The 10,369-nt window shown below is 39.8% G+C and overlaps 1 protein-coding gene across 1 annotated transcript in view; it reads left to right on the top strand.

Moving 5' to 3' along the window:
• Positions 1-7,550: 7,550 nt before the first annotated feature.
• The window catches only part of LOC115210635, a 45,564-nt gene continuing 42,745 nt past the window's right edge, over positions 7,551-10,369 (top strand). The window contains exon 1 of the mRNA XM_029779284.2: positions 7,551-8,024. Within this exon, the coding sequence (XP_029635144.1) occupies positions 7,911-8,024 (114 nt within the window). The 5' untranslated portion in view covers positions 7,551-7,910. The remainder of the gene's footprint in view (positions 8,025-10,369) is intronic.

The raw sequence follows: 10,369 nt of genomic DNA, 5'->3' as shown, positions 1-10,369 counted from the left end.
TTTAACACCACTACCTGATTCTTGCTGCTTTTAACATTATATTTTAGAAGCATTCGAACCAGGTTTTCTCTTTTAGAATAACTTATGGGTTGTAGTTTCTTCTTCCATTTCTTTCTCCAGTCAAGAAGACCCAGGAAAAATGCTGAATTCCACCAGCCTTAATAAGTGCTAAACATAAGCAGAGAAACAGCGACAATACTTTAAAATGACGAATGGTTCCGTGAACTAAAGCGGCGAGCTGGCAGAAACGTTAGCACGCCGGGCGAAATGCTTAGTAGTATTTCGTCTGTCTTTACGATCTGAGTTCAAATTCCGCCGAGGTCGACTTTGCCTTTCATCCTTTCGAGGTCGATAAATTAAGTAACAGTTGCGTACTGGGGTCGATCTAATCGACTGGCCCCCTCCCCCAAAATTTCGGGCCTTGCGCCTAGAGTAGAAAAGAATGGTTCGGTGAACTGAATGCTATAGCAAAGTATGAAAAATCACCCACGATAGACTGAAGTCTGGTTTAGAAGATTATTGTCTCTCATCTAATTCCAGCTATAAAAGAAAAATGAGAATTAAGCACTGGTCTAGTGAAAAAGTGAAGGTAATGAAATATTTATAAGTGAGGAAATAAAACTAAGTTATGTTTGAGCTCTTTCTCAAAAATTTTAATGGCGTAACTGATCTGCTATAGCTAGAGTTGGGAACCGAAATCGGAGTGAAGTCAATTATAATGGCCCTGTATCAAATGGTTGTTCCAATTAAAGAAACACAATGTATCACATATAAATCTCTAGCTGGAATGGAATTCTGTTATATTTATGTTTTATTCGTAAGTTCATAAAAAGACGTAAATGAACTTAATTGCTGCAACATGAAATCGAAATTGCTTCGCATAATCAAGACATTGGATGTTTTAGCTCTGTTCGATAGAATACACATCCTACATATAAAATATTGATTTCCTTCAGCAATAACTCTTCAATATTATGGTGCGAAAAGAAATCTCATTATATGTTCATGCCTTTCTTTCGACCATTACTGACCATTACGAGTAAAATGAAACGACGTCATTATTAACCTGTGACCATTTATTTTGTAAAATAGAAAGCACAATAAGACGGCGAGCTGGCAGAAACGTTAGCACGCCGGGCGAAATGCGTAGCCGTATTTCGTCTGCCTTTACGTTCTGAGTTCAAATTCCGCCGAGGTCGACTTTGCCTTTCATCCTTTCGGGGTCGATAAATTAAGGACCAGTTACGCACTGGGGTCGATGTAATCGACTTAATCCGTTTGTCTGTCCTTGTTTGTCCTCTCTGTTTAGCCCCTTGTGGGTAGTAAAGAAATAGGTATTTCGTCTGCCGTTACGTTCTGGGTTCAAATTCCGCCGAGGTCGACTTTGCCTTTCGGGGTCGATTAAATAAGTACCAGTTACGCACTGGGGTCGATATAATCGACTTAATCCGTCTGTCTGTCCTTGTTTGTCCTCTCTATGTTTAGCCCCTTGTGGATAGTAAAGAATTAGGTATTTCGTCTGTCTTTATGTTCTGAGTTCAAATTCTGCCGAGGTCGACTTTGCCTTTCATTCTTTCGGTGTCGATATAATCGACTTACACTTTCCCCCGAAATTACTGGCCTTGTGCCAAAATTTGAAATTGATGTTTTAGAAACCCTTGCCGAGAATTATAGTATATAACGTGATGGTTGCTGATTCTAGTGACCCTGTCTTTGAATCGCTTATACTCCTCCCTCTTCATCTAGTTATTAGAGGGCGCCCCTTAACCGTTGCAAGGTGATTTAGCAGACACTTATTGCAGAATTTTAAAAGTAATGCCAACGAGAGAGCCTCTGTGTGGTTGCTCTACATGCTATAAATAGCAACCAAATCACCCTCAAATCAGATTTTATCACCCTAAATAAAATGACACAATACATAATGTAGTTCTTGATATATTTCTAAAGAGACACGTTTGTCATGATTGGAACGCTTTTGGTCATAAACTGATCAAAGTTGAATCGGCCCTAAAAAAAAAAGAAAACACTACCACCACCACCAAGAGAATTTTTGAGAAAATCTAGGTGTCCACCGAATATGTAGCATAAGTGAAGTAAAATGGTTCGAAATCACATTCTGCGATGTTTTCATGGTCATTATTCTAGTTGTGCTTTATATTTTTTTTTCCTATTCTAGGCACAAGGCTCGAAATTTTGGGGGAGGGAGCCAGTCGATTAGATCAACCGCAGTACGCAACTGGTACTTAATTTATCGACCCCGAAAAGATGAAAGGCAAAGTCTGCCAGCTCGCCACCCTAAGGGTTTCTAAAATATTACCAACCAAACCGGAACCCTTCTTGCGGTCGCTCGAGCCGCAAGAAATAACAGCCAAATACCCCTCATCTCGCACTATGCTGTCTTAAAGGAAAAGATTTATTGATTAACTTATTCCTAAACGCTATATACTTAAAAATGAAGATGAATGTCTTTGATCATCGGTCTGAATAATAACAGCTGACTGGGGCCAAGTAGCATCAACAATATTAGTGATATCTCAAAATGCAGAACATTTACCAGAATATGGGTTTGGGCTTCATTGATTCTCATTCCTGTTCTTTATAAATCTGAAATATTCTGCTAATAATTCAATATTAGATTCCTGTTTCCTATCATTCTGTACAGCCACCCAAGATGTAATCTCATTTCTAAAATACAATAATACTCCAATTGCGTTTTTCTTTTGTGCGTATGCGTGTGTGCGTGTTTGTGCCTTTGTTTTTAATCCATCGCTTTACTACAGTTATACTACTCTCTTTCTCTTTTCTCTTTTTTACTTGTTTCAGTCATTTTGACTGCGGCCATGCTGGAGCACCGCCTTTAATCGAGCAACTCGACCCCCGGGACTTATTCTTTTGTAAGCCCAGTACTTATTCTATCGGTCTCTTTTGCCGAACCGCTAAGTAACGGGGACATAAACACACCAACATCGGTTGTCAAACAATGCTAGGGGGACAAACACAGACACACAACCACACACACGCATATATATATATACATATATACGACGGGCTTCTTTCAGTTTCCGTCTACCAAATCCACTCACAAGGCTTTGGTCGACCCGAGGCTATAGTAGAAGACACTTGCCCAAGTTGTCACGCAGTGGGACTGAACCCGGAACCATGTGGTTGGTAAACAAGCTACTTACCACACAGCCACTCCTGCGCCTACATGTAAATAAATGTATGATGTTCCTTGTAAAACATTTTTAAACACTCAGTAAATTACCCCACAAAAGCAGCAGGGATTTATAATTATAAGGTGTATGGTTTGTACAGAACCAGTCCTATTCGTCCTTTAAACTTGTATTGGCCTTGTGCAAGAGACCTTTGCCTTTAACGTAAATGAGAGAGGTATACACAGACAGATATGTCCGATCAAGGCGGCGAGCTGGCAGAAACGTTAGCACACCGGGCGAAATGCTTAGCGGTATTGCGTCTGTCGTTGCGTTCTGAGTTCAAATTCCGCCGAGGTCGACTTTGCCTTTCATCCTTTCGGGGTCGATAAATTAAGTACCAGTTACGCACTGGGGTCGATGTAATCGACTTAATCCGTTTGTCTGTCCTTGTTTGTCCCCTCTATGTTTAGCCCCTTGTGGGCAATAAAGAAACAGATATGTCCGATCAAACTTAACCAATATCTGGCATCCCCTGCGGCTCCATAGATGCTGCGAACGTACTGGTTTCAAGTTTTGGCATAAGGCTAGTAATTTTGGAGATGGGGGTAAGTCATTTACATCAGCTCTAGTGTCCAACTGGTAATTATTTTATCGAAAGGGTGAAAGGTAAAGTCGGCCTCAGCAGCATTTGAACTCTGAACATAAAGACGGACAAAATGCTGCGAAATATTGATTTGGCTTTCCTTCATGATATGTGTACTTAACCATCTATTCTGTACCTTGGCTGTTCCCAGAAGCAAGTGCTTGGGGCTAGGCTTTTGCTTCGGGAAACTGCCAAGGCACAGCAGAAGTGGTTAAGTTACTGATTCTGCAATACCATTGGCCAACGACGTAAAGTAGCCAACCGACAAAGTGAATTGGCAGATTCGTTGAGCTTCGGATAAAATACTTCGCGATATTTGCTCCTACTCTCCGCACACTGAGTTCGAATTCCGCTGAGGTCAACTTTTCCTTTCATTCTTTCGGGGTGAGTAAAATAAAATTGCAGTGTAAGGTAATAAGAACATCGGATGGGATGCATTTCTGTATTTGTTCCAGCTCTTTGCATTCTGAGTTCGAAACTCTCATGGCCTACATGGTTAGTGGACTTAATCCGTTGCTCGTTTAGACACAACCACATGACATGTTGAGTACTTTATCGGCATCCATTTTATTTGCAAGCATTCGGGACCAGGTCTCCAGTTTGAAGATACTTTCTTCCCTCAGTCCCCTCCACTTCCATCAGTCTCGGAATAAGATAACAAAACATATTACATTTATGGAGATCTGAATCCTCTTTTCTGCAAAAAAAAATCAGGTTTTGAAGTAACATTTTACCCAGTATCTACCCATATTAATTCAGTATTTACCCGTCTTACTATTCCTTTCTAGTAATGCAGCGAGCTGGCAGAGGTCATCTTCGCCTTTCGTCTTTTCGGGGTCGATGAAATAAATACCCCTTGAGTCCATGGATCGATGAAATCGACTCGCCTCTGCCCCAAAACTGCTGGTTTTGTACTTTTTGTTGAAAGATTTGTTCATTTGCATGGAAAACAATGGTTTAGCAAATTCTATAAAGCATTGGAAAAAGGACCTTGCTGTATTTTTTCCAGCCCCTTACATCCTGAGTTAAAATACCACCAGCACCAATAAGAGGTTTGAGGTGATGGTATTTACAAATATCCAACTTTACAATTGGTGGAGGCACATGGCCTAGTGGTTAGAGCAGTGGTCTCGCGGTCGGGAGATCAAGAGTTCGAATCTCAGACTGGGCAATGTGTGTGTTTATGAGCGAAACACCTAAGATTCACGCGGCTCACGCTTTCTTCCTGCATCAAGCAGTTCACCTGCGACGGGCCGGCGTCCCGTCCAGGTGGGAAACCTACACACCGATGAAACTTAGAAACCGGCCCTTATGAGCCAGGCATGGTTCAAGAAGGAACAAACAACAACTTTAAAATTGCTAGCCTTGTACTTCAATCAGAAACCGTTCAACTGAAGGCAGCAAGCTGGCAGAAACGTTAGCACGCCGGGCGAAATGCGTAGCCGTATTTCGTCCGCTGCAACGTACTGAGTTCAAATTCCGCTGAGGTCGACATTGCCTTTCATCCTTTCGGGGTCGATAAATTAAGTACCATTTACGCACTGGGGTCGATGTAATCGACTTAATCCGTGTGTCTGTCCTTGTTTTTCTCTGTGTTTAGCCCCTTGTGGGTAGTAAAAAAAATAGAAATAGGTATTTTGTCTGTCGCTACGTTCTGAGTTCAAATTCCGCCGAGGTCGACTTTGCCTTTCATTCTTTCGGGGTCGATTAAATAAGTACCAGTTACGAACTGGGGTCGATATAATCGACTTAATCCGTTTGTCTGTCCTTGTTTGTCCCCTCTGTGTTTAGCCCCTTGTGGGTAGTAAAGAAATAGGTATTTCGTCTGCCGTTACGTTCTGAGTTCAAGTTCCGCCGAGGTCGACTTTCCCTTTCATCCATTCGGGGTCGATAAATTAAGTACTAGTTACTTAATCCCTTTGTAATCGACTTAATCCCTTTGTCTGTCCTTGTTTGTCCCCTCTATGTTTAGCCCCTTGTGAGCAATAAAGAAATAAGAAACGTTAGCACGCCGAACTAAATGCTGAGAGGTATTTCGTCCGTCGCTATGTTCTGAGTTCAATTCCCGCTGCAATCGACTTGGCATTTCATCATTTCAGGGCCGATAAATTAAATACCAGTTGCATACTGGAGTTGATTAAATCGACTGACCCCCCTCCCCCAAAATCTCAGGCCTTGTGCCTATTGTAGAAAGGATTATTATTCAACTGTAGACAGAACTATGTATTGTCAGAATCGTCAGAACATAGGAAAATTACCTTCCATATTTGTTCCAGTTTTTTATATTCCGAGTTCAAATCTTACCAAGGTCGATAAAATAAAGTACCAATCAAGTACTGAAATCGATCTTTAAAAAATATCTGTCCTTATGCCTAATTGGAAGCCATTATTCAACTATAGACACTCTAAATTGGCGAACCGAGTCAGTACGGCGACGAATCGAATATCTTGCGGTATTTATTTCGACTCTCAGTGCCCGGAGTCCAAATCCCGCCCAGGTCAACTTTGCCTTTCATCGTTTCTAAGATCGATAAATAAACTATCACATAAGGAGAATCAATTCATTCTCTCCCCCCTCTTTCCCTTTCCCTTTTCCTCTCCCTCTCCCCTTCTTCCCCCTTTCTCTGAATCAATTCTATTGCACCGTGGAGAGAATCGAAGGGGACCTCTCCCGTAGCCCTTATCTGTAGAAAGGGAGAAAGTTGGAGAGAACGGGTATGAACCACTTCTTATATATACACTAATAGAATTGTCTGAGGACAGACTAATGTGCAGCACAGCTTAGAATGGAAATAAAGCACATAGAGCCTCCATACGGTCAGTCAGCTTGCTAAAAATAGCAACTAAATCTCCCACTAATTACCCCTATCATCCTGAAAAAAGAACAAGGTTTTTAATAACAAACAAACGATATTACTATATATATTACTGCACACACACACACACACACACACACACGCACACACACACACACACACACACACACACGAACGCACGCTCGCACCCACACACATATATATATGTATGATATGGATATGTATGCGTCCGTGTGTATATAATCACAGAGACACATGTCTGTATATGTGTGTGTGTGTGTGTGTGTGTGTGTGGTGTGTGTGTGTGTGTGAATGTATGTATGCATGTATATATGCATGCATGAATGTATTCCGCTGTAATATTGCATGTATATACAATGCTAAACCTGTTGCTGTACGGCAAAAATGTTTTCATATTTATGCATTAATTTATATAAATATGCGTGGGCGTTGCGTTGCGTTGCAAATATGCTAAATCAATTATGCAGCTATGTGGACGGACAGCCTAAAACACATGTAGATGTATGCCTATACACATACTAACACACGCTCACGCACACACACAGGATAGTGGCGTGTGCGTGTACGTGTGTGTGCGTGCATGCGTGTGTAGCAGGTGTGTGTGCGTACGTGCGTGCATGCCTGGTTGTGTTTCTACAAGTGTTTCCTTTGTTTTTCATAACTTATTCTTAAATTTGGTAACGTGTGCAAATAATAATAATAATAATAATAATAATAATAATAATAATAATAATGATAATGATAATACAGAAAAGAAAAAAGAGAGAATGTTTCACATCCGCCTTTGGTCTGTCATCGAAGTAGGTGGGACCAAAAATTTCGATAAGTTTAAATTGAAAAGTACCACGAGAGTTTCTGATTGGTTGATTCAATGACAGGCTGCTATAAACGGTTCCTGGTGTTTGCTTTAATTGAAGAACTTGCAAGAATCGAAGACAAAGCATCCCACAAAAAAAAAAAGAAGATAATAAATGAATAAATAAATAATCATAAATCAGTTTTACTCTGAGTTCGACGCACACAAGAAAACAAGCTTAGCTGCATATAGCATCACTTGCAGTAAGAACACTTGCAGTAACAACACTTGCAACAGTTGTCAGTAAAAGCAGCAGCAGCACCAGCAGCAACAACTACAATAACAGAAGCAGCAACAACAGAAACATCAACAGTAGCAGCAGTATTGCCATTATTTGAGTGGGTGCTACATTTTCTGGAGGTTTTTTTTATAAATATAAGAAGCTTCGTCCCGAATTCCATAACTGAAAAGTGAGAACCATGAAGTTGATTGCGAGCGGATTCCTATTTTGTCTGTGCTGTTATATGGCATCGGCGTGGATTCCGCGTCTCCATGCCAATAGCTTTTGGCCACTGTCACGTGCTAGCAGCAGAGTAAGTCAATAGTTTTGTATTCTACTTTCACTTTCGCTTTAACGAGTTGCCGTTATTGTTATTGTTGTTAATGTGTTGTCTTTAGATATCCCGCAGTAACTTTAATTCTTCTAGCTTAAATAGTGATATTTATTATTGCAATTAAAATCATCAGCATCATCGCCATTATTATTATTATTATTATTATTATTATTATTATTATATTATTATTATTATTATTATTATTATTATTATTATTATTATTATTATTAAGGCGGCGAGCTGGCAGAATCGTTAGCACACTGGACGAAAAACTTAGCGATACTTCGCCCGTCGCTACGTTCTGAGTTCAAATTCTGCCGCAGTCGACTTTGCTTTTCATCTTTTCGGGGTCGATAAATTAAGTACCAGTGAAACACTGGGGTCGATGTAATCGACTAGTTCCCTCCCCTCAAAATTTCAGGCCTTGTGCCTTTAATAGAAAGGATTATTATCATTATTAAGGCGGCAAGCTAGCAGACACGTTAGCACGTCGGACAAGATGATTAGCTGCATCTCGTCCGTCTCTATGTTCTTAGATCAAATTCTGCCGAGGTCGACTTTACCTTTCATACAGTCGTGATCGAGGAAATAAGTGCCAGCTGAGCACTGAAGTCAATGTAATCGACAAGCCTTCACCCCTAAAACATTTCGGGTCTTGTGCTTTTAGTAGAAAGGATTATTATCATTATTATTATTATTATTATTATCATTATTATTAACATTATTATTGTTGTTGTTATCATTATTATTATCATTATGATTGTTGTTGCTGTTGTTGTTATTATCATTATTAATATTATTATTATTATTATTATCTAGTTTTTTCCCCTTTATTTCTTCCATTTCTGTTTCCCCTTATTTTTTCTTTTCCTTCTTCTCCATCACCATTTCTTGATTCTCTTTCTTCTCTTTCTTTATCGTCGTCTCTCTTTCTTCTTTCCCTCTTCCCTTTCTTCTCTTCTTTTTTTTTTTTGATAGTCTTCCATTCATTCTTCTTGTTCCCCTTCTCTTATTCTCCTTCTTTCTTTTCACTTTCTTCATCGCTTTCTTTTTTGTCTTCATCTCCTCTTACTTATCCGTCTTCATTTTCTTTTTCATATTTGTCTTCTTTATCTTCTCTTTCTCTTTCGTCTTCATCTCTTTCTTCTTCGTTTTTTTTTTTTGTTTTTTTTTTCAATAAAGTACTTCCCGTCACAGAATAGAGATACACTCGCCAAACTGTCTGACAAATGATTGCATTTCCATTAACATTAACACTTCTCGTCATCACTCGTGTCATTAATGCTATTAAGAAAACATAAACATCACACCACACTTACTTATTCTGTTAAAAGCTTAAACACCAAGCCTATGTAAGAACTATAATAACTATTGTTATTTCGAAAACGCTTTGGATTAGTGGAATCGACAGAGACTGTTGCATTAAATGACATAAAAAAACGCATGAGCATACAAGACACATCCCAATTCCAGCAACGCATATACTAGGGAAAAAAAGTTGTTAGCGCATTGAAGCGTGTAATATTTAAAGCAACTTCGCATATTGTACCCGGAATGAGGATTTGAGAGACTGTGGTTTGGGGGAAAGTGCATCATATGAGACCAAATCCGCTAAATCAAAATAATTTACGCTATTTTGTGGAGTCCCTTTACAGTTTCAGTTCATATCCCACTGAGGTCGACTTTACCGTTCGTTCTTACCCTTTACTCTTTTACTTGTTTCCGTCATTTGACTGCGGCCATGCTGGAGTACCGCCTTTAGTCGAGCAAACCGACCCCAGGACTTATTCTTTGTAAGCCAAGTACTTATTCTATCGGACTCTTTGGCCGAACCGCTAAGTTACGGGGACGTAAACACACCAGCATCGGTTGTCGAGTGATGCTGGGGGGACAAATACAGACATGCAAACACACACACACACATACATATATATATATATATACGACGGGCTTCTTTCAGTTTCCGTCTACCAAATCCACTCACAAGGCTTTGGTCGGCCCGAGGCTATAGTAGAAGACACTTTTCCAAGGTGCCACGCAATGGAACTTAACCCGGAACCATGTGGTTAGTAAGCAAGCTACTTACCACTCAGCCACTCCTGCGCCTTCTCAGGATCGATAAAATAAAGTTTAACAAAATAAGGTTAAACAAAACCAAATTTCTATTCTTCAAAATTATTTCATTTACATCCTTATTCCCTTTCCAAAAACATCTTGAATGTTACACCAGTAATAATTGATTATTCTAAAATATCTACTGTTTCATGTCTATGTAAGAAACTGTCATAACGGAAGGAGTGTTTGGTGATTCATTATGGTTGTGT

The sequence above is a fragment of the Octopus sinensis genome, linkage group LG4, assembly GCF_006345805.1.
Source record: "Octopus sinensis linkage group LG4, ASM634580v1, whole genome shotgun sequence".
Lineage (NCBI taxonomy): Eukaryota > Metazoa > Mollusca > Cephalopoda > Octopoda > Octopodidae > Octopus > Octopus sinensis.
Note: the sequence above shows the minus strand (reverse complement) of the source record. Positions and strands in the feature narration are given on the sequence as shown.